The 24,869-nt window shown below is 39.3% G+C and overlaps 4 protein-coding genes across 12 annotated transcripts; 1 reads left to right on the top strand and 3 right to left on the bottom strand.

The window, feature by feature from the left end:
• Positions 1-1,203: 1,203 nt before the first annotated feature.
• cnp (2',3'-cyclic nucleotide 3' phosphodiesterase) lies at positions 1,204-6,191 on the bottom strand. Of its 2 annotated transcripts, XM_034894792.1 has the most exons (5): positions 6,027-6,191; positions 4,386-4,574; positions 3,024-4,337; positions 2,779-2,906; positions 2,101-2,550 (listed from the first exon to the last, which is right to left on the bottom strand). In XM_034894792.1, the coding sequence occupies exons 2-5, from the start codon at positions 4,537-4,539 to the stop codon at positions 2,101-2,103; spliced, it is 2,046 nt and encodes a 681-aa protein (XP_034750683.1). In that variant the 5' UTR covers positions 4,540-4,574; positions 6,027-6,191. The 2 variants fall into 2 exon arrangements, with proteins under 2 accessions (XP_034750682.1, XP_034750683.1); XM_034894791.1 differs by having other exon boundaries at positions 1,204-2,550; positions 3,024-4,574.
• Positions 6,192-7,410: 1,219 nt separating this feature from the next.
• ttc25 (tetratricopeptide repeat domain 25) lies at positions 7,411-11,225 on the bottom strand. Of its 2 annotated transcripts, none has more exons than XM_034894820.1 (11): positions 10,961-11,225; positions 10,118-10,249; positions 9,750-9,903; positions 9,583-9,644; positions 9,216-9,366; positions 8,771-8,986; positions 8,490-8,697; positions 8,329-8,415; positions 7,952-8,148; positions 7,690-7,790; positions 7,411-7,593 (listed from the first exon to the last, which is right to left on the bottom strand). In XM_034894820.1, exons 1-11 carry the CDS (start codon positions 11,084-11,086, stop codon positions 7,558-7,560), a joined length of 1,470 nt encoding a protein of 489 aa, XP_034750711.1. In that variant the 5' UTR covers positions 11,087-11,225; the 3' UTR covers positions 7,411-7,557. The 2 variants fall into 2 exon arrangements, with proteins under 2 accessions (XP_034750711.1, XP_034750712.1); XM_034894821.1 differs by lacking the exon at positions 10,961-11,225 and adding an exon at positions 10,684-10,933.
• A 167-nt stretch (positions 11,226-11,392) lies between these two features.
• Positions 11,393-19,114, bottom strand: dnajc7 (DnaJ (Hsp40) homolog, subfamily C, member 7). 3 transcript variants are annotated; one of them, XM_034894816.1, is made up of 14 exons: positions 18,979-19,114; positions 18,129-18,217; positions 17,868-17,992; positions 16,833-16,946; positions 16,461-16,535; positions 16,206-16,324; positions 15,217-15,370; positions 14,801-14,965; positions 14,143-14,234; positions 13,923-13,996; positions 13,662-13,808; positions 13,390-13,542; positions 12,832-12,903; positions 11,393-12,727 (listed from the first exon to the last, which is right to left on the bottom strand). In XM_034894816.1, the coding sequence occupies exons 1-14, from the start codon at positions 19,050-19,052 to the stop codon at positions 12,690-12,692; spliced, it is 1,491 nt and encodes a 496-aa protein (XP_034750707.1). In that variant the 5' UTR covers positions 19,053-19,114; the 3' UTR covers positions 11,393-12,689. The 3 variants fall into 3 exon arrangements, with proteins under 3 accessions (XP_034750707.1, XP_034750709.1, XP_034750710.1); XM_034894818.1 differs by having other exon boundaries at positions 12,841-12,903; XM_034894819.1 differs by lacking the exon at positions 18,979-19,114 and having other exon boundaries at positions 17,868-18,019.
• Positions 19,115-19,453: 339 nt separating this feature from the next.
• nkiras2 (NFKB inhibitor interacting Ras-like 2) lies at positions 19,454-23,524 on the top strand. 5 transcript variants are annotated; one of them, XM_034894881.1, is made up of 4 exons: positions 19,454-19,475; positions 20,318-20,434; positions 21,095-21,336; positions 22,020-23,524. In XM_034894881.1, exons 2-4 carry the CDS (start codon positions 20,341-20,343, stop codon positions 22,260-22,262), a joined length of 579 nt encoding a protein of 192 aa, XP_034750772.1. In that variant the 5' UTR covers positions 19,454-19,475; positions 20,318-20,340; the 3' UTR covers positions 22,263-23,524. The 5 variants fall into 5 exon arrangements, with proteins under 5 accessions (XP_034750772.1, XP_034750769.1, XP_034750768.1 ...); XM_034894878.1 differs by lacking the exon at positions 19,454-19,475 and adding an exon at positions 19,789-19,869; XM_034894877.1 differs by lacking the exon at positions 19,454-19,475 and adding an exon at positions 19,816-19,919.
• The last annotated feature ends 1,345 nt before the right edge of the window (positions 23,525-24,869 follow it).

Raw genomic sequence — 24,869 nt, 5'->3', positions numbered from 1 at the left:
CCAGGGGGTATTTAGAAAGATTGTGGAGCAGCTCAAATAATTTAAAAGAAAAATAGAGATCATGATTTGAAAAAAAAAAAAAAAAAAAAAAAAAAAATCAGCTTTAACACCTAACAAGTAGTTAAAAAGAATGAATACATCATAGAAATAAACAGCTAAAATATTGCTTAAGGAGCTGAAAGGGCTAGATAAAAGTACAGACTAAACAGTTTAAAGAGCAAGCTAAAAGTAATGGATATGGTTGAAGCTTTCTTCCAAGTAGTAGTGGTACTGTGGTATGATTTCTGGCCAAACCAATTAAAATATTGACAGTTCAATTGTGTGAAAAAGTAACAATATCCGTTTTTGAATAATGAATTAGTGTTTTACATTCGGACACATTGGGGACTGATCAAGGGGTACGTGGGTTCATCTGACGGGGCTGTGGGTGTAGCCTAAATTAAAAAAGGACTATTAATCCCTAACACATGAGTACTTTTCCTTTTTAGTAGTTAATATTTAATGGTAATACTTTTTTTTCAATTTCTGAAATTGACTTCCATGTCCTTCTCCCAATAGTTTTTATGTGAACTGTAGTATGCAATGTTTAACCTTTTGTGTCTTTTCAGACCGCAGGAGCAGTATTTGTTGTCGATTGTTGGAATTTGATAAGATGTAAATGTAAAGTAGCAAGTATGATAACCATAACATAAAGCACACATGCAGTATAATAGAATATGTGGATGCCAACTGTATTAAATAATTAGGGGTGTGTGATGAGTCAGAAATTGAGTGTGGATATTACAGCTCAGCACGTGCTCCATCAGCAGTTATTTTTTGGCAACTATACAGTCTGATGCATTTTGTATTTTTACTTTCAGATCAAGCAAGGGCAAACTGTGGGCTGATCAGACAAATGGAGCAATCAAGTCTGTGGTCCAATGTTTCAAAATGCAGTATTTGAGTAGTCCTGAGGAGTTATCCCTGTTGAAGCCAATTCTGACACAATGAACAAGAGGCCAGATCGAATGAATTAAAAAGAATCTTACTACAAAAGTCTTGAGAAAAACCACGCAAAGGTACCCTGAGTACCCTCTGCTGGTTTATATGGTCAACTACAACTCCATGCTTTGAGAAAATTAACATGTGCAGCTAAACTGTTGCCGTTACCAAGCTGTATGCTAGTCACCAAACTGCATTAGCTGAAACTAAACACAAAGACAGTTGCATTACTGGAGCAAAGCATGTTCTTTTTATTAAGTGTACAAAACAAGTGCAAAAATAGTGATTCATAAGAGCTACACAAAGTAGGAATTGTCCTTCAAAGATTACAGTTACAATACATGAAGTGGTGTTCAAGAGAATAAAAATGGATCAAGGGTGCAGTCTTGCGCAGTAGAAAAGTTGCAAAACATGAACTTGGATTCACAGCATTAGATAAGTACTAAGTGCAAGCTGCTGAAACAAAATGTCAAATTCATCAGCATTCTCCCTTTCAAACTAGGCACAGTGCAAAGATTTCACAAGGAAGGACCTCTATAAATGACAATGATTCTAATACACTTAATCAAATAGATAACTTTGGCCCATATGCTATTGTAACAGTTACTTCCTAGGCATTGCCCACTGAAATGAAAGCTAATCATTTTCACTTACAACTAAGCAAAAGAAAAACAGAGGTACTTTTAGCAGGGCAGAAATGTGTTACTATGCTGATACCGTTAACCTGTGATGCATGCAATGACAAGTACCTATTTTTTTCACATCTGAATACTGAGAGACACAGACATATATAGAAGAGAAAATCTAAGTTTTAGATTACTGTTGAAATGTGGAAGGAGGCTATACTACCATAGTCTAAAGCTGCAACCAACACCTCAGCAAATAGCCAGGTTCTGCAACTCTGGCACAGATATGTGAAAGATAGAACAACGTTGACAACAAGCCTAACCGGATTGAAGGCATCTTGGGTTGGGGTGCAAATCAACAGTAAAAAGGCACACAGCTTGTGGATTGAGGGTGGCTATAACTGAAACCCTAAACACTGCACAAACCTTGCACAGAGTAAGCCTTTGTTTTAATTCACCAGTCATCCCGGCCTAACATCCCCATGTTTACCATTTACAATATGGTGCACTTTTGCTTCTTTTTCTTCTCGGGTTCTTTTTTGGCCGGATCAAGCTCCTTGCGCCCATAGAAGCTGGAGAAGCAGGCTGGGGAGCAGATAGGCTCTCTGAGACTGAGCAGCCACCTTCCTTCTCCGTAATAGGTCAGCGAGCCAAGCTCCATCTCCTCGATGAGCTCCCCCTGATGGCCTTCCTGCTGCAGTGCCAGGATTTGGAGCAGATCCAGACCTGTTTCAACTGGCTCAACACCCTCGGCACATCCTAGAGTAACATGGGCGCGGCTTCCCAGAGGCATGGAGGGAGACCCTGCCTCCTCTTCGGCATCAGCTGGCCACAGCAAAAGCTGCTCCTCTGTGAGGGACACTCTGGCACCAACAGTGCGAGGAGTCACAAAGAGAGCACTCAGTGACAGCTCGAATGCAGAACCATAGAAATTTTTAACAGCCTGGAGAGTGGAAATGATAAAAGGAAATATCACACGATTTACTTTAATATTGTCAAATATTACTACGCTAGGATGTTGCTCTTTGAAACGTTCACTCAACAATACATGAAATAAAATGAATAGTAATAACTTAACATGCCTACATAACATGATAGATTAGACTATTTTTATTCGATTACTTACTTCAAATTTGTTTACAACCACACAATTTAATGACCGGTTTCTTACTGGTTTCTCTGCATACTCTTTGGCACCCTCTGCTTTTCCATAGTCACAGAATTTTGTTGTACAATGGAGAGTTCCTTTGGCTTCAAAATGCTCCTCCAAATCCACCTCCTTCTCGGCTTTCCCAGTGACTGAAAATACAAGGCAAGATCAGTTACATCCTAAAAATGCCAACGCTTTGACATTAATCTGCTTAAGACTTTATGTGTAATACCTGTAATAATGAACATAACTTTAAATACACTCACAGTCAATCAAGTGTTTCTTGAAGGCCTCCAAGGTGTCCAGCGTTTTAAGGAAGTCCATTGCCGTGCACCTTACCTTGTCCTGGATGGAGGAAAGAAGGAACCAGCCAAAGTAAAGAGGAAGGGACATTTCCTCGAGTTGACCTCTCATGGCTTCCAGTTGGGCTTCCTCCAGGTCACGGCTGGTCTTCTTGGTCAGCTGTGCTGGATCTCTGCGCCATTCGGTACATGGCTCCAAAAAGACCGCGACAAGGTTGTGCTGCTCGGCAATCTCCCACAGACGGGCCAGTCGATCCTGGATGTGGTTGGTGTCATCCACCACCATCAGTATAGAGGAAGTGGCTCCTGCACTGCAGCAGGCCACCACAGCCTCATCCAGAGCCTTGTAGCCTTCCACTGATGATTCTGGATTCTCTGGCTTTACCCCATGGTCATCGGCACAGACAACAGAGCAGTTGTCTTTGTAGGCATCAGCTATGACACGTGCCAAGTAGCTTTTACCACTTCCTGGAAGGCCCCTGAGCACAACAAGCGTACGAGAGGTTTGCAGGGCGCCTCTGGTCTGCTCTTGTTCCAGGAGAGCAAAGGAGAGGGAGCTAGGAGCAGGGACCGTTTCCTCTTCCTTTTGAAGTTCAGCATTATTCTTCTCAGATTTTACACCTTCTGCTGCTGATGCTGCTCCAGCTCCCTTCAGGGTATCAGAGTCAACTGATTTTTCTGGTTCAACTTCCTTCTTGTCTTCTGCAGGTTTCACACTTTCAATTTCAGCTGATGCCTCCTCGTTTGTAGTCACAGCTTCTGTTGGCTTTTCTTCTTCCACCTCCCTAATTGGCTTAACAGCTACATCTTCTGCCACTTTTTTGGAAACTTCTTCTGACCCCGTTTCCATTGCAGTCTGCAATTCTGTCTCAGTTTTCCCTTGTTGTGACACTTTTTCCTCTTGGCTGGGTGAATGTGTATCTACTGCCTGCTGCAGTAGAGTTGGTTTAGGTATTGTTTGCTCTTCTAGTTCAGCTTCTGAACCTGATTCTGCCAACTTCTCTGGCTTTGGTTCAGGGGCACTCTCGGCCAGAGGTGTTTGCACAGGCAAAGGTTCTGGGTCATTCTTTGGCGCAGGCTGCTGTTTAGGCTGGGCGTTTTCTGGTTCTGTGTCTAAAGCTGCAACTGGGTCAGAGATCTTTTTAGATGACTCATCTGGTTCTGTTGGTTCCACCGCAGGCACTGCCTCCATTTCAGATATTTCTTTGGGCAAGCCGTCGTCAATCTTCATTTCTGTTTGTTGCTCAGACAGCATAACATTTTCTGTCACAATCAACTCTTCTGTTTCTTTCACAACTTGTGTATCGTGACCATTCAGTGGCAGCTGCCCGGTCTCTTCATCAGCAGCTGGTGGCTTCTCAGGCTCAGGGAATTCCTCTGGTGTCTCCAATTTTGACACAAACTCTTTTTCCATTTCAGTCTCCTCTTGCTGTGGAGTTTCTGACGCATCTGAAACCTCACCACTCTTTTCAGTGTCCATGTCTGGCTAAAAGTCTGACTTTACACACCATGTACCTTAAACACATAAATGAAAGAAAGAGACAAAGTGGCTATTTAGACCAACAGACGACTGAATGTTTAAATACAATTACATGTGTCTACGTTAAATGTGAATGATGTAAGTTACTTTTGATAAAAAAAATAAAAGGTTCTTTGACCAACACTATTTAAAATAGTCTGATGCACAGTTTTATTTTTACATAATATGTGTGATTATACTCATAAATACTATCACTTCTGCATGCCACATGCCCTTCTAGAGGCCAAAAATCAAGTTTTATAAAGGACTGTTGTAATTACTTCTCAAAACAGGAAGTTACTCAATAACACTGGTTTTAGAAAGAGTGGAGATGTAAGGGGTGGATCTTTTTTATACATTACACATTTTGGAAGTGCAGGATATGGATACCATATAATATATAATCTGAGGCGATCCGATCCAATGAGTCTGCAACAACCTTGGCTATATTGTCCATTTGTGACTGACCAGTAGTAGTGTTGTAGCCTACTCCTGTGCACACAGTAGGGGTGGTGGCAACATTTCGGCACTACAGCTCTTCCTAATTTAAATTTCCATTTGTTAAGAACACAAACGGCAGTATACCAGCGATACAGAAACATAAGCATGTATGAAAGCAAAACGCTGTGTTTAAAACCTTGTTTTGCCAAATTAACTTCGCCCATCCTTGCCAGTAGACATACTGTACATAGACAAAGGGTGGTCAAGAAAACGTGGCATCGCGGTAAAGTGATTACTCCATAGTATTACATTCTCCACCGTGTGGCAAGTCATTTTAAATATCAGTATAAAATGTGTTACTAAAGGCTGGACAAAACAGATGTGTGAAAACCATATCGGGTCATGAGACAAGAAGGGGGAAGCTCTCGCAACCCAATGTAGCAACAAAGACAAACAAACCGTACCATAAATATCACCGAAACTAAACCGATGCAAATTGGGAATATACACTTTCAGATGTTTTTAACTTTATCTCATTCTATATACGAGCAGGGTAAAGTAGCAGTAAATGACGCAGTGAGTGAGAGAATTCTTATTTTTGTGTTTATGGGAAGTTTGGACAAAATAAATTACCCGAATGAGGATAATAAGTGTCAAAGACTGCGTCCAAGTGTGCTAAAACGTAGTTTTAAACAGAGAAAGTCAATAGCCCTCAAACATTACATTTAGTTAACTAGCACAATGCGGCCAGGCGGGGAGTGGCGTCCACCTAACGCTAGCACGCCAGACAAAAACAATTTAGCCTGGCAGCCAGCACATTTGGCTACAACCTAACTAGCTACAGCGCCACGTCTGAAGATGTTTGATGCTTTTATGTCGATTTTTTTCAATCACTATATGTTATGGAGCAACTTAGCTTAGGCTGCTGTGCAAAAAAATATTTAAAAAATGTATAGGCAAGATGTAGCCTTCTGTATGAAGGGCTTTTGTTTGCTAAAAATGCTTACCAGTTCCGTTGCAGTGGAGCTGTCTGTAGAGCCGCTGACCACGCGTTTCTTTCTGAATAATGACAAGGCAAAGCTATGCGCAGACATGCACCCACTTCACATTTCAAGAAGAGAAAACGGAAATTCTCGGGAACGCGCAACTGGGCGGGGCCACGGACACGCCCCTGAAGACCGGAAGGACGATACTGGAGATTTTTTTTATACATTCGTGCCACACATCTTTAAGTTGATTTGTAACCTATATGTATTTAGCATTTTAAACCTTTATTTTTTTCTTTTTCTTTTTAATTAACATGAATAAAACATAAAAATAAGGCTAATAATAAAGATGGGTTTTCCACTATTTACCATTTTTCAGTTCATAGTTCATGTATATTTATTCAGGTTTAATACTATTTGTGTTTATACACCTTGAGCTGGTGTAAACGACAGTCACTTTATATATGATGCCACTCCTATCCCCAAAAGTAGGCCTCGCATACAAAGAGTTTCAAGACCACAGTGGTTTGGATATGGACACAGTAATGTATCAGTCAAACTTTTCTCAAGATCCATTATGACTCAAGCTTTGGAACATGACCAAACCCTTCTAATAAAAAGATTAATTATCAAACTTTTAGACAAAATGAGGTACAACCAAACAGCAGGCAATGCCCATACATTGTAGTTCTACTGTCTCTGATCTCCACTCAAACAATACACGTATACTAGCGTGAACCCTGCAGGAGGCATTGAACTGTTTGTACATCATCCCATGTGTGCCAGCTGACAGATGTCAGCAAGTAGAGCTCTTTATGGGAAATGTTGAAGTTATCACACGGCAAATGGACTTTATGGTTGGCAGGTTGCAGTGTGCTTGTCAAAGTGTGTGATAAGATTCCTCTACATTTTATATAAGGGACACATTTTCTAGATAATAGATGTTTCAGTTTTCATTGAATTCTAACAAAAATGCAGCCTCAGAAACAGATTTGGACTGTAATGGAAAATTGTGGCAATCCTTAATTAATGATGCAGGCCAGATATTGTGCTTTAAATCACTTCCCCATTTACATGTTTCTCTTTAACTTTAGAGAACAGTACACATTTGCACAATTCACTACTGTCTATGACACAGTAAGACAAATGCTCTCATTATGAATTTCACAGTATGATCTTATAAAGAACTAAGATCCAGTGTGTTTTATACTTAACTGTTTGTATTTTGACCTTTGAGAAGTTACTCCTCAAACCTTTGTGCACCACGACCTATGAGCAGATACTGGTTCTCAGACAATTTTTGTAATTATTATAATTATTAGTATTGAAAAACGTGTTTCCCAGGCTTTCATCAAAATGCATTCATGCATTTTAAGCAGTGTTTGCATTTATAAAAAGTCAAATATTTCAGTTAACCATTTGAGGGAGATGACTTTTATTGGTCTCTTTTGTTCTTTTGACTTTTATTTGACGATTGCTGTCTTCTGTAGGTCTTTTTCTCACTTAGCTGTCTGAATCACAACGTATCACCATGCATCTTGACTGAACATCATCACTGTGGTAGGTGTTGCTTTGCTTCATCAAGGGCCTGAAAGCAGAATGATAAATGTCAGCAACAGAGAAGGTCTTTATATGGACCTACAAAGATGGCGAAAGGAAAGCAATGTGACAACTGAGTGGGAACCTTCTGAATGACATTCATGGCAGAGTGGTCCTCTTGCAGTCGGGCCAGGGTCAAGGCTCTCTCAAAGTGGAAAACAGAGGATTCAAAGTCTCCCAGTTTCACTGACATGAAACAGAAGGGAAATGATTAATCAGTGATCAGGTCTGTCGTTTGTACAGTAACAACAGCACTGAAGCATTAAATTTTTTTTTGAAATTTCCAGCAAATAAGCTGACATTTCACAGTAATTGGCTTTGCAAATATTAGAAAAAGAAATCCTTACATTCTGATTGTGCCACCAAAACATTGGCATTTATCTGCCATTTCTCATCAGCAATTTCGTCAGCTGCAACGACTGAACGGATGCCACAGTCTCTGGCTTCTTCGTGGCGATTGAGCTCCAGGTAACACCAACCAATCTCATGAAACAACCAGGTCTTCTCCAAACCCCCACGGACCAAAGGAATCTTCTTCTCCCAGCTAAATTGAAAATATACAGCGAAAATAAAATAAAACAACAAATCATCAATAAACTTATAAAAAACAATGCTTGTCAAGAGAGGCGCGACTATACAAGATTACAAAAAAATAACATGCTCAGCAAAGGACGGCAGTATCATATGTTACACAAATGCAGCTGTTATTCCAGTATTTACTTACAACTCAATGGCCTGTGAAAACTGTCCAATTTGAGCATAAACCCGCCCAATGTTGTCCAGAGCCCTGGACATTGCATCTGGAAGTTTGCTGTTGATAAGAAACATTAATGAACATTTGAACTAGTGTTGTAAAACACATTCAACTCCTATTCAAATACTAACCACTGTTTAGCAAACTCCAAGTCTTTATGATGATGGTCTAAAGCATTGCTTAAGTCTCCCAGGTAGATAAAGGCATTCCCAATACAACTGTGCAGGCTGCCCAAAACCTCTTTCTTATTAGGCACCTCTTTCTCTGACCAGCCCTGCACAATCGTCATGACTTCTTCTGCCTTGTTGAGACTACCTTCTGCATTTCCAGAAGTCAAATCTACAACAACAAACATACATTAAGCATTTTATCATCAAAATAGGACAGGAGTTCAGCCAGAAGCCTGCCTTACCTGCATCAATGTCCTCCAAGCACTTCAGTAGAAACTGAACAGGATCAGAGGGTGCGCTTGGAAGTTTTTTTTGCTGCTGGAGCTTACTCTCTCTTTCCTGTGCAGAGATAGGTTTCTCCTGGTTCCAGAACTCGGTGCAAGTGTCGAGGTATGTGAGGCAGCCCTGAATGACGTCCTGCAATTGTTCCCCACTTTTCGTCTTGCCTTTCACCAAATCTGCAGATCGTTGTTTAACAGTTTTAAATATGACTCTATTAAAAGTGAAAAACATCCTTGTAGGTGGGTTTAAATAAATGCATTAAATATTAAGGACTGGAGGAGAAACATAAAGATAACACTACTGTATACTAAAACAAAACAAAAGCACAGTGAGGTGTGGACACAAACAGTATACGCAAAATGTAAAAAATATATATTGTGTGCCCTAAGTGAAATATCACAGTACCTTCATCTTTAAGCAGGTTTTCTAGATATTTCTTGTCACTGTAAAACTCTCCCAGCAGTTGTTTGGTTGTCTTCTCACTCTTAGGGGTCTTCTGGGTCGGCTGTTTTTTCTTCGTCGTCAGATTCTGAATAGCAGCAACTGGCTGTGCCCTCTTTACCAGTCAGTCAAGAAACATAATATTGTGCATCAGAAGGAAAGGCCAGGGTTGAACTTTACATACAAATAACCATAAAATCTAGGAAAGTAATCCTTTGTTACAAGGTCTTTTCCCAGCCAAGATTGTATGCATACTATTATTCTAACCCTATACTTCTAAGTTTTCCTGTGGAATACTGGGTTATTAAAGAGGAACACAACAAAAACTCACCTCCTCGTCTTTTTGGAGAAATGAGAAGTCTCCCTTAATCTCCAGTTTTACAAAGGAAGGATCTAGAAGATGCCAGAGAATAACAAATGGTTTAAGGTGTGAAGAGGATTTTCATATGATGTGATTACAATTTAGCGTAAGCCACAAAACAGTGTTGAATTACTTACTGCCAACAGAGTTTTCTATAGCCTCCTGTGCTTTCTGGATACCCAGTCTGAACTCCTGTATTTGTGGTCGTAGTTTTTTTCCTCTGTGGTAAAACACCAGGGCAAATTCAAATTCTCCCATGTAGTACAATGCCTCAGCCTTCTGGTACAAACCCTAAAAACGAATCAGGAAAACAAAATGCTCACGCGTTTAAATTTTCATAATGTCATAAAGTGCTAACTTGAGGGGTGTCAATTAGTTTAGACAAACTGATTTAATTTAATATATTTATTTATTCACTTATTAAACATTACATCACATACACTCTATACATACTATTACATAGATTCTATTCTTCTTTACAACATTACTGTAACTTGCTGTTTACCTCGAAAAATGACTTGTCTTCTTTGAGTGAAGCCTCTGCATCTTTTAAAGCGTTGTCTGATTGCCCCATCATCAGGTAACATTTGGCTCGACCAACAAAGCAGGTTTTGTCATCAGGCTTTAAAACCAGTGCCTAAACAAAGACCAAAAAACAAAATATTCCTTCATGCTTTTATAAGACACAAGAACAGTTTCTTTCCACAGGCTGTCACTCTGATGAACAGCTAGAAAAAAAAAGTCATACACTAAAACATCCACTTTCAATTATTTCCATTATAGATTATAGTTTTTATTTTAAATGCACGCCATTTTTAACCGTGTACATATCATCACGTACATGCAGTCTAAACAGCATGTAGGATTCATATTGACAGTGTCATGACACTGTCAATATAAATCCCACATGCTGTATAGACATGCATTCTGTACATATCCACCCACTCAATATTTATTACTTTGCACAATTTATATTGTCAGCTTACAGAAACACTTGCCTCGTATAAACAAATTTAATTTATGTTGCTGGTCAAAGGGTTGTGTATGTGTGTGTGTATTCCCTAAAGTCACTCGTGTCCAGCTTTGTTGTCCTTTAAAAAAAGCGGTTATCGGTATGTCTATTTCAGAGTAACGAATACATTGAGAGCAATTGCAGACAGTTAAATTGACTGTATGTGCACACATTGTTACAGCATAAAAGCTGATGCTGAAGTTGCACTGACAATCTTGACTAGAGTAACATTATGATTCCAAAATGTTCTGTAGCTATCACAATATGAGGATAATAAGCTTCAGTTGGTCAAGTAACGTTAACGTTAACCATGCCCAGGTAGATAACGTTACTTACCGTTGTGTAGCTAGCTATAGCCTTTTTATACTCTCCTTTAGTGTAAAGCCAATCACCATCGGCCATTAAAGTAGAGAATACGCCCTTCGGCTTCTGACCATCTTGAACACCGTCTGTGTCTGACATTTTATGCAAACTTTTATGTCATAACGGTTGCAGACTACTCAACTCATCTAGCTATCTAGCTAACAAGACTAGCATCTCCGTTCAACAGGTATCCTAGCAACCACACTAACAAACCAGAGCATTCAACATTGCCATCTTCTGGTTGCCTGGCGTACTCAACCATGGACACATAAAAACAACCGTCTCTCTAGGTTAATGTGGCAAGAAATTACCATGTATTGGTTGTTGATGACAACCTTGTTATCAAATACTACTAATATTGAAATAATTAACACTATAGCTCTAAAACAAAACGAAAACAAACACTTAGGGGAAACCCAGAGGATGTCAACTTTATTGAAACAGCTGATACTTTTCAGGGATAGAGGATGATTTCACCATAAGGGCAAAAACAATGAGCAAAGATGAGGACGCTTTTCTTGTCATCATTAAGTGCACCATTTGAACAACACACTCATCAACAGGAAGTAAATGAACATATCTCATAATTACTTTCTTCCACAATAGCAAACATATTTGTTCTATTTGTATGCTTATCTGTTACACTAAGTAAACTTGCATCATATTTAAGGTACATACAGAGTAGTATCTATTTCTGCACAATATTTCATGTAGATCAAACAAAACAATTATCTTCCTGAATTTGTGTCAACGGGATGCTCATAATCAGTGTCTTTCAAACTTTTACATAACAGAAAGGTGTCCGCATCTTACATCGATTGTTCTATCAGACAGCAACTTTTCAATAAATATACATATCAAAATAAAAAAAGGGAAAAAACTATCATCACAAATGAACACTTTACATTCCAGTAAAATGTACAATGCAGCAATCTGTGAATGGCAACATCAAACATAAAACTTGTGAGAACAAGAGGGAGGGGGACTTTGCTGGCAACAAAGCCAGCACAGCTGTCTTCACTGCCATCTTTCTAATGTGCTTCAGCTGTACTGTACGTGTAGGTCTAGGCTCCAAATGTAAATTAAACAAAAAAAAAAATGGCTTGTTGGCTTATGACAAGGAGGCAGTTTTCAGTGCGAATTCGTAGCAGCCAACTGTCTGTCTGGCACATTCTTCAAAAGGGGAAGGTGCTGCTTGCCAAGTGATTTTCTTCAGAAATCATTAAGCAAGTTATTAAATATTATCATGCAGAGAATGCCCCCTCAAGTTGAGACGAGCCAGATGATAGCTTGCTAAATGCTCAGTTGCATCTCTAGAGTTTCCCCAGGATGTCACTTCCTGCATTGATCCCTAAAAGCTCTCATACAATAGCTGCACAATCTCTGCTATTTCAAAAATCCAGAAAACATTTGGAACAGTGTTGCTAGCCATTACGGACTTTAAAGTTTGTTTGATTCTGAAAGGAAGAAAACTAAATCCAAAACCAGTCACACTATCAACTCAGTCTGTGCCGTCTTGGTGTCCTTGCAATTCAGGCTTTAAATCATTTGTTGCATGTGGTCATTGGGTAGCATTCATTCAGTCAATGGCATAGACAGGAATCTGACTTGCAATCAGTCATTAAATATGGATGTTGGGTCAAGGGTTGACATTGTTGAAAAGTCCTGATGTAGTAACTGTTTAGGTAGACAAATCCCCCGGTTAACCAAACTGGAAGAAGAAATTTCCTGGTCCAGATGCTAAAACAAACAAACAGGTCAATTAGTGATGTTATTGAATGTCATTCTAAATGGTTGAGAATAGAAAAGCATTGTTTCTCACAGCTTTTTTAAGCATGTAGTACCTGAGTTACCTTCGAAACTAAACCCCCCTGGGCCTCCAAAGAACGCCTTGAAAATGTTGTTGGCATCAAAATCTGGTGGAGACAAAATGCAAGTAAGAATCAACATCAAAACACAACTTTCCAGCCAGCTTCTTACCATAAAAACAACACATTTGTACTTTCATTTATTTACCCTTAAAGCTCTTTGGATGCTTTTACTGTATATAGACTTTAGTGGTCCCCTAATACCCTATCTGAAGCCTCTTTCCAGAAATTCATGGGTATAGGTGGGCCAAATTCTCTGGGTGGGAAAAACAGGGAAAGAGGAGGTAACCCTGCCCATTATGACCTCATAAGGGGCAAGAATCCAGATCAGGCCAACTGAGATTTTATTTTCCCAAAGGCAGAGCAGGATACCCAGGGGACAATTTACAGCTATCGTCATTTCTAGCCACTGGGGTACGATAGCCAGGCTGGGGGAACTCTTATTAATGTTAAAAAACCTCATACAAGTGCAGTTGTCATGCCATGGGACCTTTAAGAATGCCCGCCCCACCCAAGGCTTGCCCAGGTGCTGACCTCCCATGTTCATGCCGTCATCCTCCAGATCCTGACCGCTGTCATAGCGAGCCTTCTTCTTTGGGTCTGAAAGCACGCTGAACGCCTCGCCCACCTCCTTAAACTTCTTCTCTTCTTCCTTCTGCAACTCAGGACTAGCCCCACTGTGACGGTCTGACGGGAAGGAGGGGGGGGGGGGATAAGTATAAAAGTCATTTGGGCCGAGGGACAAGTATACAATACTACAAAAAACGGGACAATGATTGTTCCATTATTTTTGTACAGTCAAGCACCTGGGTGATGTAACAGCGCCCGTTTGCGATAAGCTTTCTTGATCTCATCTTCTGTGGCATTCTTATTCACCCCAAGCACTTTGTAGTAATCTTTCCGCTTACTTTTCTTCAACTCCAGCTGGGCATGTTTCAGAAAGTGCTTGTGTTCTAGAAATAAAGAACAAACAGGACATGTTATCAAACAATTAAGCATAACAAAGAGGACATGTCTGTGCTGAGAGCTGTGTCAGCTCAGCCACAATAGAGAAGTCTGACTCTCACCTTTTGTCTTCTCTGTCTGGTAAACCTTCTCATAATCTCGCACTGCCTCTTCATACTGCTCTGTGTCCATGTAGCTGCAGCACAGGATGCAAATGTCTGTTACTGTTTCTCTACCCAGTTTGAACAGTAAAATCTAAGTAACATAATGACACTTCCCTCTGTTTGTCCACAGTACCTACGGTCTTGTATTAACAACCAAGTTTGAAAACCTGGGACGTACCACTGTGCTCTCCGTAAATAGGCCTTGATGTAGGTCTCATCCAGTTTAATGGCCTTTGTGCAGTCTTCAATGGCCTGATCTAGTTTCTTCAGCTTTGGAAAGAAAAAGAAAAAAAGTGTGTCTATGTGCGGCGGAGAGAAAGTTTAGTGGCCAAGTTCTCTTGATGTGACAAAACAAGGTACAATAATGGCAAAGACACCAAAACACCTTACAGCATCAGAAGGACCGAATGAGAACTTGGAAAAGTAAAAAGACTTTGAATAACTAAAGGAGGTTGTGTATGTATGTGTGTTATGAGCATGGGGTATGTCATATGCTGGTATCAATGTATGCATGATTCATCTACCATTATAAAAACTAACCCATAGGTTGTAGTTTTGTTTGACTGTGTTCCTGTGCATGTAACAATCTTTAGTCACTTTTTCCCTTTACTTCTCTGTATTTTGTTTGTCCCCTCCTTAATATGTTCTAATCTTACTTACTAATTTATGAGTACAAGTATCATAGCTTGGATAATCACTGAGCAACACATTGGCCCTCAATGGCTATTAGCAAATAGCCACCAAGGATGCTAAGAGTCATTTTACAGTTGACCACCCAAAACAACTTGTCAGATGTTGACACAACCAATGGCATCTCTCCTGTGCATGTTCCTCACCTTGGATCCAACAGTGGCCCTATTGCAGTAGAGCTTGGCGTTAGTCTTGATGTTGTTGGGGTCTATTGTTAGTGCCTCAGAGTACAGCTCATAGGCTGCCTCAAAGCTTCCCTCCTTGAACGCCTTGTTCCCCTCCTCCTTCTTGGCTTTCAGTGCTTTGGCATTCTGGAAAGACAATAAATACACAGGACAATGTAAAAAAAGCTACTCTACCTCAACAGCAATGTCAATCACACTTAAATGGATGAGAGAAAACCCCAATGGTTGAATCTTCGCGGGCAATAATTATTTGCTTTTAGAGTAAAACGTTTTATTCGAAATAAATGTAATGGTTGAATTCATAGGAATTCCCTTCTTTTTTTGGTATTTATTATTTTTCTGTGATTTATTAAACTCTTATCTACTGAATGACTCACTCTGCATGCGAGCCGAGCCTTGTCGTGGTCAGGAGCCATGCGCAGGGCCTGGACAAAGAACTGGACAGCCTTGTCAATGCAGTCCTCATAGTACAGACAAAGGCCACGCACGTACAGTGCATCTGCATTGGTGGACTCCATTCGCAGAATATCACTAAACAGGAACAAATAATACATATTAATGCTAACATGCAAGCATATAAAAAAGGAACACTGGAGAAATCCATTAACAAATGTGGTATGTGTGCCATCATCTTGAAAGGTTTAGTCAACATCTGAAAACTGTGGCAAACTTTTGCTATGCTTTCCTGCAGTGATGGGACAGTGAACAAGCAACTGATGGTTCATTAGAGTTTCTATTAATTCTCAATGAGAAGGCCAGGTTGAAAGCAGTTGGGCACTGTGTCCCAAAAACTAAACCATGACTTTGTTAAAGGACACAAATTTGTATACCTGTATTTGTAAGGCAAATAAACACGGTTGGGGTGGTCAATTTTAGAATGTGCCATTTTTCAGGAGCTGTAATTGCAAATTTGTGGAAAAGCTTATACTTCTTAGACCCATGTTTTTAAAATCACCAGGTGTTAAAGCCCACATCTTTTAATTATCTAGCATAGTTATATTCACTTAAGAGTCAGCTCACAAAATTGTAATATAAGAAATAGTAAACTGGTGCAGTCAGAGACTAACATTTATTGACATATTATGGCTCTAAAGCAGTGTCTTACTTTTCAGAGCTGTGTATTTTACATTACTTCTTTCAGTTCATATGTAATCATTTTCCTGTTTCTAAGCAGCTCTGGGATACACGATGACTGATTTGTTGTGTCCTGATAAGCATTTCACTAATATACCATAATGAGAGCTGCATGGCACATGCCCACCCATGTGTGTTATTCTGTTTTCACCCTGCGCACATTGTGACAAATTCCAATAATGTCAATTAAATAAGTGAATTGCCAATTATTTTTTAAAATTTGCTGTCTTACCTTGCTACAGACTGAGCCTCTGGGTAGCGTCCGAGCAGGGCTAAGCACTCTGCCTTCAGTATCTTGAACCTGTGACAGGCTACCGCAGACTCCAAGGCTCGGTCCATGCAAAAAACAACCTAGAGACAACCACAAAACATCCGCAGTCTTTGTGTGGCTTGACATAACTGTTACCGTTGACTGACATACCCCCTTATAAAAAAAAACATATAATCATAATTATAATAATAAGATTGTTAACACTGTGTAGCTTACCATCCTGAAGTCTCTCTTCTCAAATCCAATCTCTGCCATTCTCTCATATTCAAGGACGGAGTCTGCATTCTTCAGCTGAAAGGAATTTGTGGAATTCAGTGAAAATTTCAAGAGATATAATCGATTTTGCGCCATGCTTAGTGCGTGTAAAACCTGGCCAATGCAAGCAGCAGTACGTCTGAGAATAACCTAAGACTTGCCTCCTGGCCTTCTCATTGAGAATTAACAGTAACTCTAGTTGATCTCCCCTTAAACTGCTAAGTATCAGACTTTTTCCACTTTATATGCACTAGCTTGGCCAAAGTTGATCCGTTAGTGGATAGTCATGTCCAAGTTGTCGAATCATGCTCGGTCAAACTGAGGCCAACTCACCTCCTGCTGGACCTGGTTGTTGTCAGGCTCCAGCTCCAGAACCCTCTGGAAACAGCGGCTGGCAGCCATAGCATTGCCAAGGGACAGGTGGCATTTGCCCTCTCGCAGATGGCCCTGTGGGTAAAAGATTAACAGTTCACAAACTGAAGTGATAACATCCCTCAATTCCCTGGTTGAAAGCAGTTGGCCACTGTGTCCCAAAAACCAAACCATGACTTTGTTATAGGACACATATTTTTATCCCTTTTGCAACCCACTGAACTATTATAGGGTTGTGCTATAGCTTATGTATTGAGGAGCTATAAACACTGTAAACAAAAATGTATACATGCATAAGACTGGTCATTCTAAAAGTTAAACATGTGTGTAGCTCTGTGATGTAGTAAACAACTACACTCAAAGACCAAGGTCAAGTCCACCTGCCAAGTTAATTATATCTTATGATATTATAACGTAAATGCTATTTATGGTACACAAATCCCTGCTAAATCAAACACACATGTCCCTTCTGTAGGAATTGTCCAGAGCATTCTAGAATATGTAAGACATCACGTAGCAAAGCATTAGTAGAGGAGGCAGACTGAGGAAAGGGAATATACATAACACTCAGAACTAAGGCTGGGCGATATGGAGAAAATCAGATATCCCTATATTCTTGACCAAATAACTCAATGTCGATATTGCGGCGATATTGTAGTGTTGACAACTGATGCTTTGACAAAATATTTTCACACTTAGATTTAAGATTCATTTTCAGTAATGTGAATATAATGACGAAGTGGGGAAAAGGCAAATGATAGAACAGCTAGAATAGTCTGGTAAGTTCATCACTTTACTGTAATGCAGCCTTTAAAACCAGGAAAAGACAACACTTATGCCATATCACGATATTACAATATCCAAAATCAAAGACGATATCTAGTATCATATTGTGATTTCAATATAATATAAATATATTGCCCAGGCCCACTCAGACTGCACATTGCAGAGTGAAAATGCTTAACAACAGAAGACATTACATGAGTACATGTGTACCTTCATGAAGTCGTTATCTAGTCGTACTGCTTGCTGGGAATCCTCTAAAGCCTCTCTGTACCGACACAACATCATTAGCGTGGCTGCCCGGTTTCCATAGTAACTTGCATTCTTTGGACACATGTCTGTATAACAAACAAGTTATTGACATCCTATCAAGGACAGACAGAATTCAAACTTGTATTTCTTATCCAAACAGAAAATCACCATAATCCCATGGACAAACAGGAAGAGTGAATCCAATTATTTAGGGATAATTACCTATGGCCTTGGAGTAATAATTGAATGCTTCTGCATAATCCTTTTTGATATAAAAGGCATTGCCTTGCTCTTTGAAGCCCTCCGCTTCCCTGTGTAAAGGTGGACAAAAAGTAATTAGAAATAGGCAAATTTAGCAGACAAATTTCAGATGAGAGTAGTTATAGACAGAGCAGAACTATACCGGTGTGGGTTGTGCAGATTACTGAACTTCTTGGGTGAAAAAAAAACTAATTTTAAAGTTTAAGACCGTTAAGTCTGGGCATCACATTCGTAATGACGTGTAAAGAGAGCATGTCTCGTATTGTGACTGAGTTAGCTAAACATAGAAAGAGGCAAACCAGCAAGTGCCTACTCCAATCAAACTCAGAGCTATTTTGTGAAGCTGACAGGGAGCAGAGCCAGGAACATATGACACCACGCTGTGGGCCACTGCCATTACTTTTTTTGGAAGTCTTTCATGTTTTACATCACGACCATGCACTGTGAGTGACTGGTGTCATTAACTAACTAGCTAGCTAGCTAGCTAGCTAGTTATCCAGATAGTAGCACACTGGGAAAAATCCTGATCATGTGAAAGCGGTACTCTTGGCAGTAGTGACAGATGTATAGATATTACATTCCCGACTGCAACCCAGAAATCCAGCACAGGAGCTAGCTAAGAGCAGGACAGTCAAGCTTAACGCTATCCGGGGCAGAATTCAGCTCAACAGCGGTGGCGCGCTCGGTAGCTTTCATAGTGCGAATCGCGAAGAAAATTAATACAGGGAAGACTTTTAATTACATGTGTTAGTAAGACGCTTCGTTATAGATGAAATTATGCCGCTGACAACAAAGCAGTAATTTGTTTCACCTTTCTAATTCTTCGTCACTGAGCAGTTCCATGTCAGGGTCCATGTTCACAGCATCACAGTTCTCCGTCGCCATTTTGCCGTCAATGGGGAGGGGCGTGGCCACATACTGCAGTCGTTACGTACATTGTCAACAAGGAAAATAGAAAGAAGGAACCGTCATACGTCACTAGATCTGTGCCAGACTTTTGTTGTCTGTTACAGCTAGTGGGGTGACAAGTCCCATCGTGTTGTTTTCATCTTTGCTTGAACAATGCTTCCACATTATAATAAAAAAACACTTGACTGAAGTTTATTCAGTTTGTTTTTTTTATCTATAAATTTATGTTAACGTTTTCCTTGTTTTTAGTCTTCAACAGTTATGGCTCTGTCCAGAAGCTGGAACCCCCGTAGATAGCTGCCACATCATCATAAAAGCCCAAACAGGGCAAGTCCGATCAACACAGTACAATTGGGATAGAGAGGCAGCTATCACTACCTCCCCCTGTTCTGACTGGCGGTAAGTGATCGAAAGTGGTCCAGATATTTTTATTTAAGGCATATATAAAATGTGTCGATTAGTGCCACATCATTACAATGATAAGAAACATTAAAGCTGGCTAATGTTATTTAACCTCCGGAATATTAGTCAATAACAACTTTAATAATTGGTTAGCTATTTATAACAAAGAAGCTCTATACGCATGGAAATGCTCTATTACAATTTACAGTTACACTAATAGTAGCCTATTTTAAATACTACCAGCTTGGCACCATGGAGTCCATGGACTGTTTAAATATACAGTTTATGCTTGGCTCTGATAGGCTTGGCAGGCACCAATGACGATTTTGATGACTCTGCCTTCTTTATATGTATCCGGACTGTAAACAGGAAGTAGTCACAAGTCCGTTAGGTAAGGAAAGAAATTCTTATATTCCATGAAAAGAAGCCGTTTTCTTGCAAGTACGAATTCTTCTTATAGCTAATACAAATCTAGCTGCCGGTAGCTAATATCAGCGTATATCTTTTTGATGACACGACTTTTAGTCGGATCGCGTTGTATCTCCCGGAAAGCAAATGCTAAGCTAATTCCTAATTTCATGAACTGGAGAAACGTTAGCATACTCAGCTAGCTTACGGTATTGTAACATATCCGCATGACTAAGGTGCATTGTGTATATTTTTGCTCTCTTTATTCTCTCTAAGTTATTAATTGTTAATACCTTATAACTTAATCAAATTTTAGCATTGTGGTTACCTAAAACGCATGTGTAGAACAATGCTATGCCATGAGCTATATGTACTGACATTGTAACATATTTTTGACAGTTTTCTATATGTGTATCTGCTCTGAAAAACAGATTTTATGATCCGAGAGTAAGTCATGGTCAAAAGCTGTAAGGTGGTTGTCTGTGGCCAGGCTGCAGTTGGTAAAACAGCTGTATTGGAACAACTACTGTACGCCAATCATGTTGCAGGTATGCCGTTTGCCTCAGTTCAAATATGACTATTTACCTGCTTTTGATGCACTGCATATATAGTGTACACTTTGATTGTCAAAATTATGTTAATACAGGTATATTATTTTAATTACAGTATAGGTAAATTACAACACATAGTCAACTCACTCATGAAGATAAACACTTTAAAGACCAGCATTACACATGACATTTCTTTTCACAAAGCATGTATTTTGTTGTTGCTTTTTTTTGCAGCTGAATATCTTCCTAGTTTCAGATATTTGCGAACCCTAAAAATTAAGTCTGTCACATACATTTGTAAAAGTGTAAAATATTTTCTATTTTCTTTTATTCTATTTTAATTCCTAGGCAGGCATAGGAGCAGCTGCTAGAATACATCTCTCTCTCTCACACACACACACACACAGCCAAATTAGATTCTGTGAGGTAAAAATGACTGCAGTTTGTAACTCCAGATTAAGACTCTTATGTGTAATGTTACATTTTGGCATACGTTTTTTGACACCCAATCATAAATAGTTTATTTCTATTTGTTTCAAGTAAGGACATATAAAAGTGCTCAGTTACAATGTATTAATTACAAGCGTTTGTCTTAATACTTACTGTATATATAGTATATCAAACTATACATGGCTGTCTTTGTTTATCAATGGTTAGGTTCAGAGCCCATGGAGACCCTGGAGGATATATACATCAGCTCCATAGAAACTGACCGTGGCACACGAGAGCAGGTGCGCTTCTATGACACCCGCGGACTCCGGGATGGGATGGAGTTTCCTCGACATTACTACACTTTTGCTGAAGGCTTTGTACTGGTCTACAGCATTGACGATAAAGAGTCATTTAAGCGGATGGAGGCCCTCAAGAAGGACATTGACCGTCACAGAGACAAGAAAGAGGTGAGGACTCAACCCATGTATGGTTGGGAATGGAGAACGTGATTTACATGTAGTCTGGAGAAAATTCCCCCAGTCTTCTGGGCCCACAGAAACGGTTAGTTTCTCTTTGCTGTTGTTGACTTCGCTAAAAAAAGACTAACGGAACACAGCAGAGAGAAACAGACTTTACTTTTGGTTTGTGAGCTCCAGGTGAAGTCTGGAAAGCTGTTGCTGTAGATGTAATTTTAGTGTAAAGCCAGAGGCTGACGGGTGTCAAGCCCTCGCACGGCAACAGAGATGCCAGTTGGCGTTCATCTTCTTCTCCAGAAATTAGCGCCTTGTAGGCGTATACTGCCCATGTCATGTCCGGAAAAAGTGCATCCCCGGTAGCTACCGTACTGAAGAAAAATGAGTACCGTAATGTTTTCAGAATTTGGTACCGGGTCTTTTTTAGAGGGAACTGACCAATCTAGAGAACCCACAATAGTTTTCTTCAATTCCAATCATTGTCTACATATGTAATATACAATTATCTACATATGATTCATTTGAATGTTATTTGTCTACTGATTCTCTTAAAGTCCCGACAGACAACAGGCCATAGCTGTTACTATCACTAATATTGTAGCTGATGTAGTGAACCAATGTGGACGGAGTTAGACATTACACTGACTTGGTGCTAACCTGATGATCTTGATCCACAGGTTACCATTGTTGTGCTGGGTAACAAGCTGGATAAGCAGGATGAGAGGCGAGTTGACTCTAACATGGCCCAGAACTGGGCGAAGAATGAGAAGGTGCGTCTGTGGGAGGTGTCGGTGGTGGACCGGCGCACGCTGATCGAACCATTTGTCTACCTGGCCAGCAAAATGACCCAGCCACAGAGCAAGTCCACTTTCCCTCTCAGTCGCAATAAGAATAAGGGCAGCGGTTCTACAGACAGCTAAATGACCAGACGCCACTGTCATGTTCAAGAGGGAAGCAAAGGGAGAGGAGGAGTGTTAAAGAGAACTTAGTTTTGCCTAAAAACTATTTAAACATTATGAAGGATTGAGGTAGTAAGAGTTGGTTTGGAGAGTGTGGAGAAATGGCAGGATGATTGTATGGAAATGTGTATACAGTGAGTACTGTTGGTATTAGTATAGCATCCATATTTGATGTTTTGGTGAAATACTTCAATTATACCTGAGTGAAAATCCTTTACCAGAAATTGAAGATTACACTTTTTTTGTCATTCCCATTGTATTAGTTTGGATTCAAACTATTCATCCACATTCTTTGCAGTTACTGCTGTTATCATTAGCAGTCCTGTTCCGACCTACATAATCCAGTTGTTAAACTGCTGACAATCAACATTTAGATCTCACCTTATTCTTAAACAGTCCAGCGTTTGAAGATCAGAGACTCATGGTGATCACTGTATAGATAAATTAAACACGTTCACACATACACTGGCTACTATTTGAGTTACATGTACACTATATAAATTCACAGATTGAATCATCAATGGCAGCAGTTACTTATGTTACCTAATTATTGCATCACACAAATGCTGAATTTCACATTCTTTTAAAACATTTGATAGGTGAAGGAATTGTTACATGGACATATTATTGATGATGTACAGTAACTACGCTGATCTGGAGATTTGTTACACTATGTATGTTCTTTGCTGAGATTCACTGTTGGGTGTTGTGCAGTGAATGATTGACATTCCTTACCACGTATTGCCTTCTGTACAGGCTTTAGAAATGTAAATATGAGGAAAAGAAAAATGTTCAGATGTAAGACTGTTTCTGCAGGCTCAGGGGCTACTTTTTTCTGGATGTGACACATGAAAGACATAGAGCATTCTATATGGTAAAATGTCTTGGCATGAATCTAACTCATAATCATTCTTGAAGCAGGTATATTTTATATTAAGCTGTAGTATGCAACCCCAAAGTATTCATTAGCCGACCATTAAATAGTTTTTTCAGGGTGCGACATGCATCAAAATGTGAGCAGCTTTTAATGTTTGTTTATTTGAAATGGGGAAAGTTGTTGATATAGTCTTTATTAATTTGTCTGTGCCTCAGGCTATCAACAATATGTATCATATTGCAACTTTTTTGTAAATGTCTAGCTTTTATGATATAAATATCCATAAGATGTGTTCACTTGATATGTTCTTAACTAATAAAACATTGTTTTCTGTGCCTAACCAGAATTTGTTTTGGTGCTAAAATGAATGCTGTAATGAGATACAGCACAACTTTTAGTTCATCCTCCAGTAATGAATTAAGCATTTGAAAATGTTACGGCATCACAAAAGAACATCCGTCAGTTGTGACCTGACAAGGAGGGATTTGGATTTTGTGTGAAATGTGAAGGGCAAGAAACATTTGGAGTTTAATGACAAAAGAACTCAAAAGTAATAAACCCGAGCCCAGTCGCTGATAGTCAGTTAATTTACATTGTAGTATGACCAGTAGATATCTGATCAGAATATTGAGTCCATAGTGTCTCTCAGCTTTGTTTTAAGGGGAATATCCATGTGTATTTTATATTCAGTAACGTTGGGATCTCTGCACTAGGCTATAACTAAACTGCAGTTACAACAATCTTTTAAGAAGTGGTATGAACATCTGTAGCAGAGTAATTGGAGCTCCACACCGTACAACCACTATTGAAACAGCTATTTTTAATACACTTATTACAAATACTGATGTAATCAATGTTATTTGTACTACCACTCTACTATGAGCTGCAAATACTGATATTAATGACGATTTATTAATATTAGCACTGTGATGATACTATACTAGAACTTTCCTTGGCTTGAGTGTTATGAGAATCACAAATGTTCACTGCCCTCCAGTGGTCACAGTCGGGAACTGCAACAACAGGGTCATTTAGCAAGTTTATGTAAATAGAAATGGACAAAACCTTAACAGTAGTATATGTTACATGGTTGTTAATTGTAATGCATTACACAATGCAAGAATATCTTATAATTATGTGTATAATATTTATAGAGAATAACACTTGTTAATCATGCCTTTCAATATCATGTTGATACCTCTAAAGAATAAAAATAATCACAAGAAATATCTGTAATATTCACAATATACCAACATTTACACTGTAGCCTGTACTGCAACACTGAACACAGTTTTTGATGACTGCGTGTTCCTTCGGAGTTTAAATGCACTCTACCAAATTAAGGAAATGTAACAAGTCATTTGTTCATTTAGTTCCTCTTAATACACATTAGGTGTGTTTTGGTAACACTTTTGCAACCTGAAAGGATTCAAGAACAGTTCTTTCAACTCGACTCATTTTGCAATACATAATCTCAAGAAAATTGGTTGAAAGTTGTACAGTTACTAGGTCATTACTTAGTTTGGCAATCTACAGAAAATCCATCAATACTATGCAATGTCTTTAATTGTTGCATTGGCTTTTGTATACAACACACACACACACACACACATATATATATACATACATTTATATACATATATATATATATATACATATATATATATATATATATATATATATATATACAC

This window comes from Etheostoma cragini, chromosome 15, assembly GCF_013103735.1.
Source record: "Etheostoma cragini isolate CJK2018 chromosome 15, CSU_Ecrag_1.0, whole genome shotgun sequence".
Lineage (NCBI taxonomy): Eukaryota > Metazoa > Chordata > Actinopteri > Perciformes > Percidae > Etheostoma > Etheostoma cragini.
The sequence above is the reverse complement of the archived record's forward strand: the minus strand, read 5'-3'. Positions and strand labels throughout refer to the sequence as shown.

Coding starts and splice junctions, on each gene's coding strand:
- cnp (XM_034894791.1), bottom strand. CDS start 4,539: ATGGACACTGAAAAGAGTGGTGAGGTTTCAGATGCGTCAGAAACTCCA. Junction 2,907..3,023: donor CAAGAAACACTTGATTGACT/GTGAGTGTATTT, acceptor TTGTATTTTCAG/TCACTGGGAAAGCCGAGAAG. Junction 2,551..2,778: donor AAGAGTATGCAGAGAAACCA/GTAAGAAACCGG, acceptor TCCACTCTCCAG/GCTGTTAAAAATTTCTATGG.
- ttc25 (XM_034894820.1), bottom strand. CDS start 11,086: ATGTCAGACACAGACGGTGTTCAAGATGGTCAGAAGCCGAAGGGCGTA. Junction 10,250..10,960: donor CTATAGCTAGCTACACAACG/GTAAGTAACGTT, acceptor GTCTTTGTTTAG/GCACTGGTTTTAAAGCCTGA. Junction 9,645..9,749: donor TATAGAAAACTCTGTTGGCA/GTAAGTAATTCA, acceptor GGCATCTTCTAG/ATCCTTCCTTTGTAAAACTG.
- dnajc7 (XM_034894816.1), bottom strand. CDS start 19,052: ATGGCGACGGAGAACTGTGATGCTGTGAACATGGACCCTGACATGGAA. Junction 16,536..16,832: donor ACAACCAGGTCCAGCAGGAG/GTGAGTTGGCCT, acceptor AATTCCTTTCAG/CTGAAGAATGCAGACTCCGT. Junction 12,904..13,389: donor TGACGGCATGAACATGGGAG/GTCAGCACCTGG, acceptor TGTCTCCACCAG/ATTTTGATGCCAACAACATT.
- nkiras2 (XM_034894881.1), top strand. CDS start 20,341: ATGGTCAAAAGCTGTAAGGTGGTTGTCTGTGGCCAGGCTGCAGTTGGT. Junction 20,435..21,094: donor GTACGCCAATCATGTTGCAG/GTATGCCGTTTG, acceptor ATCAATGGTTAG/GTTCAGAGCCCATGGAGACC. Junction 21,337..22,019: donor GTCACAGAGACAAGAAAGAG/GTGAGGACTCAA, acceptor CTTGATCCACAG/GTTACCATTGTTGTGCTGGG.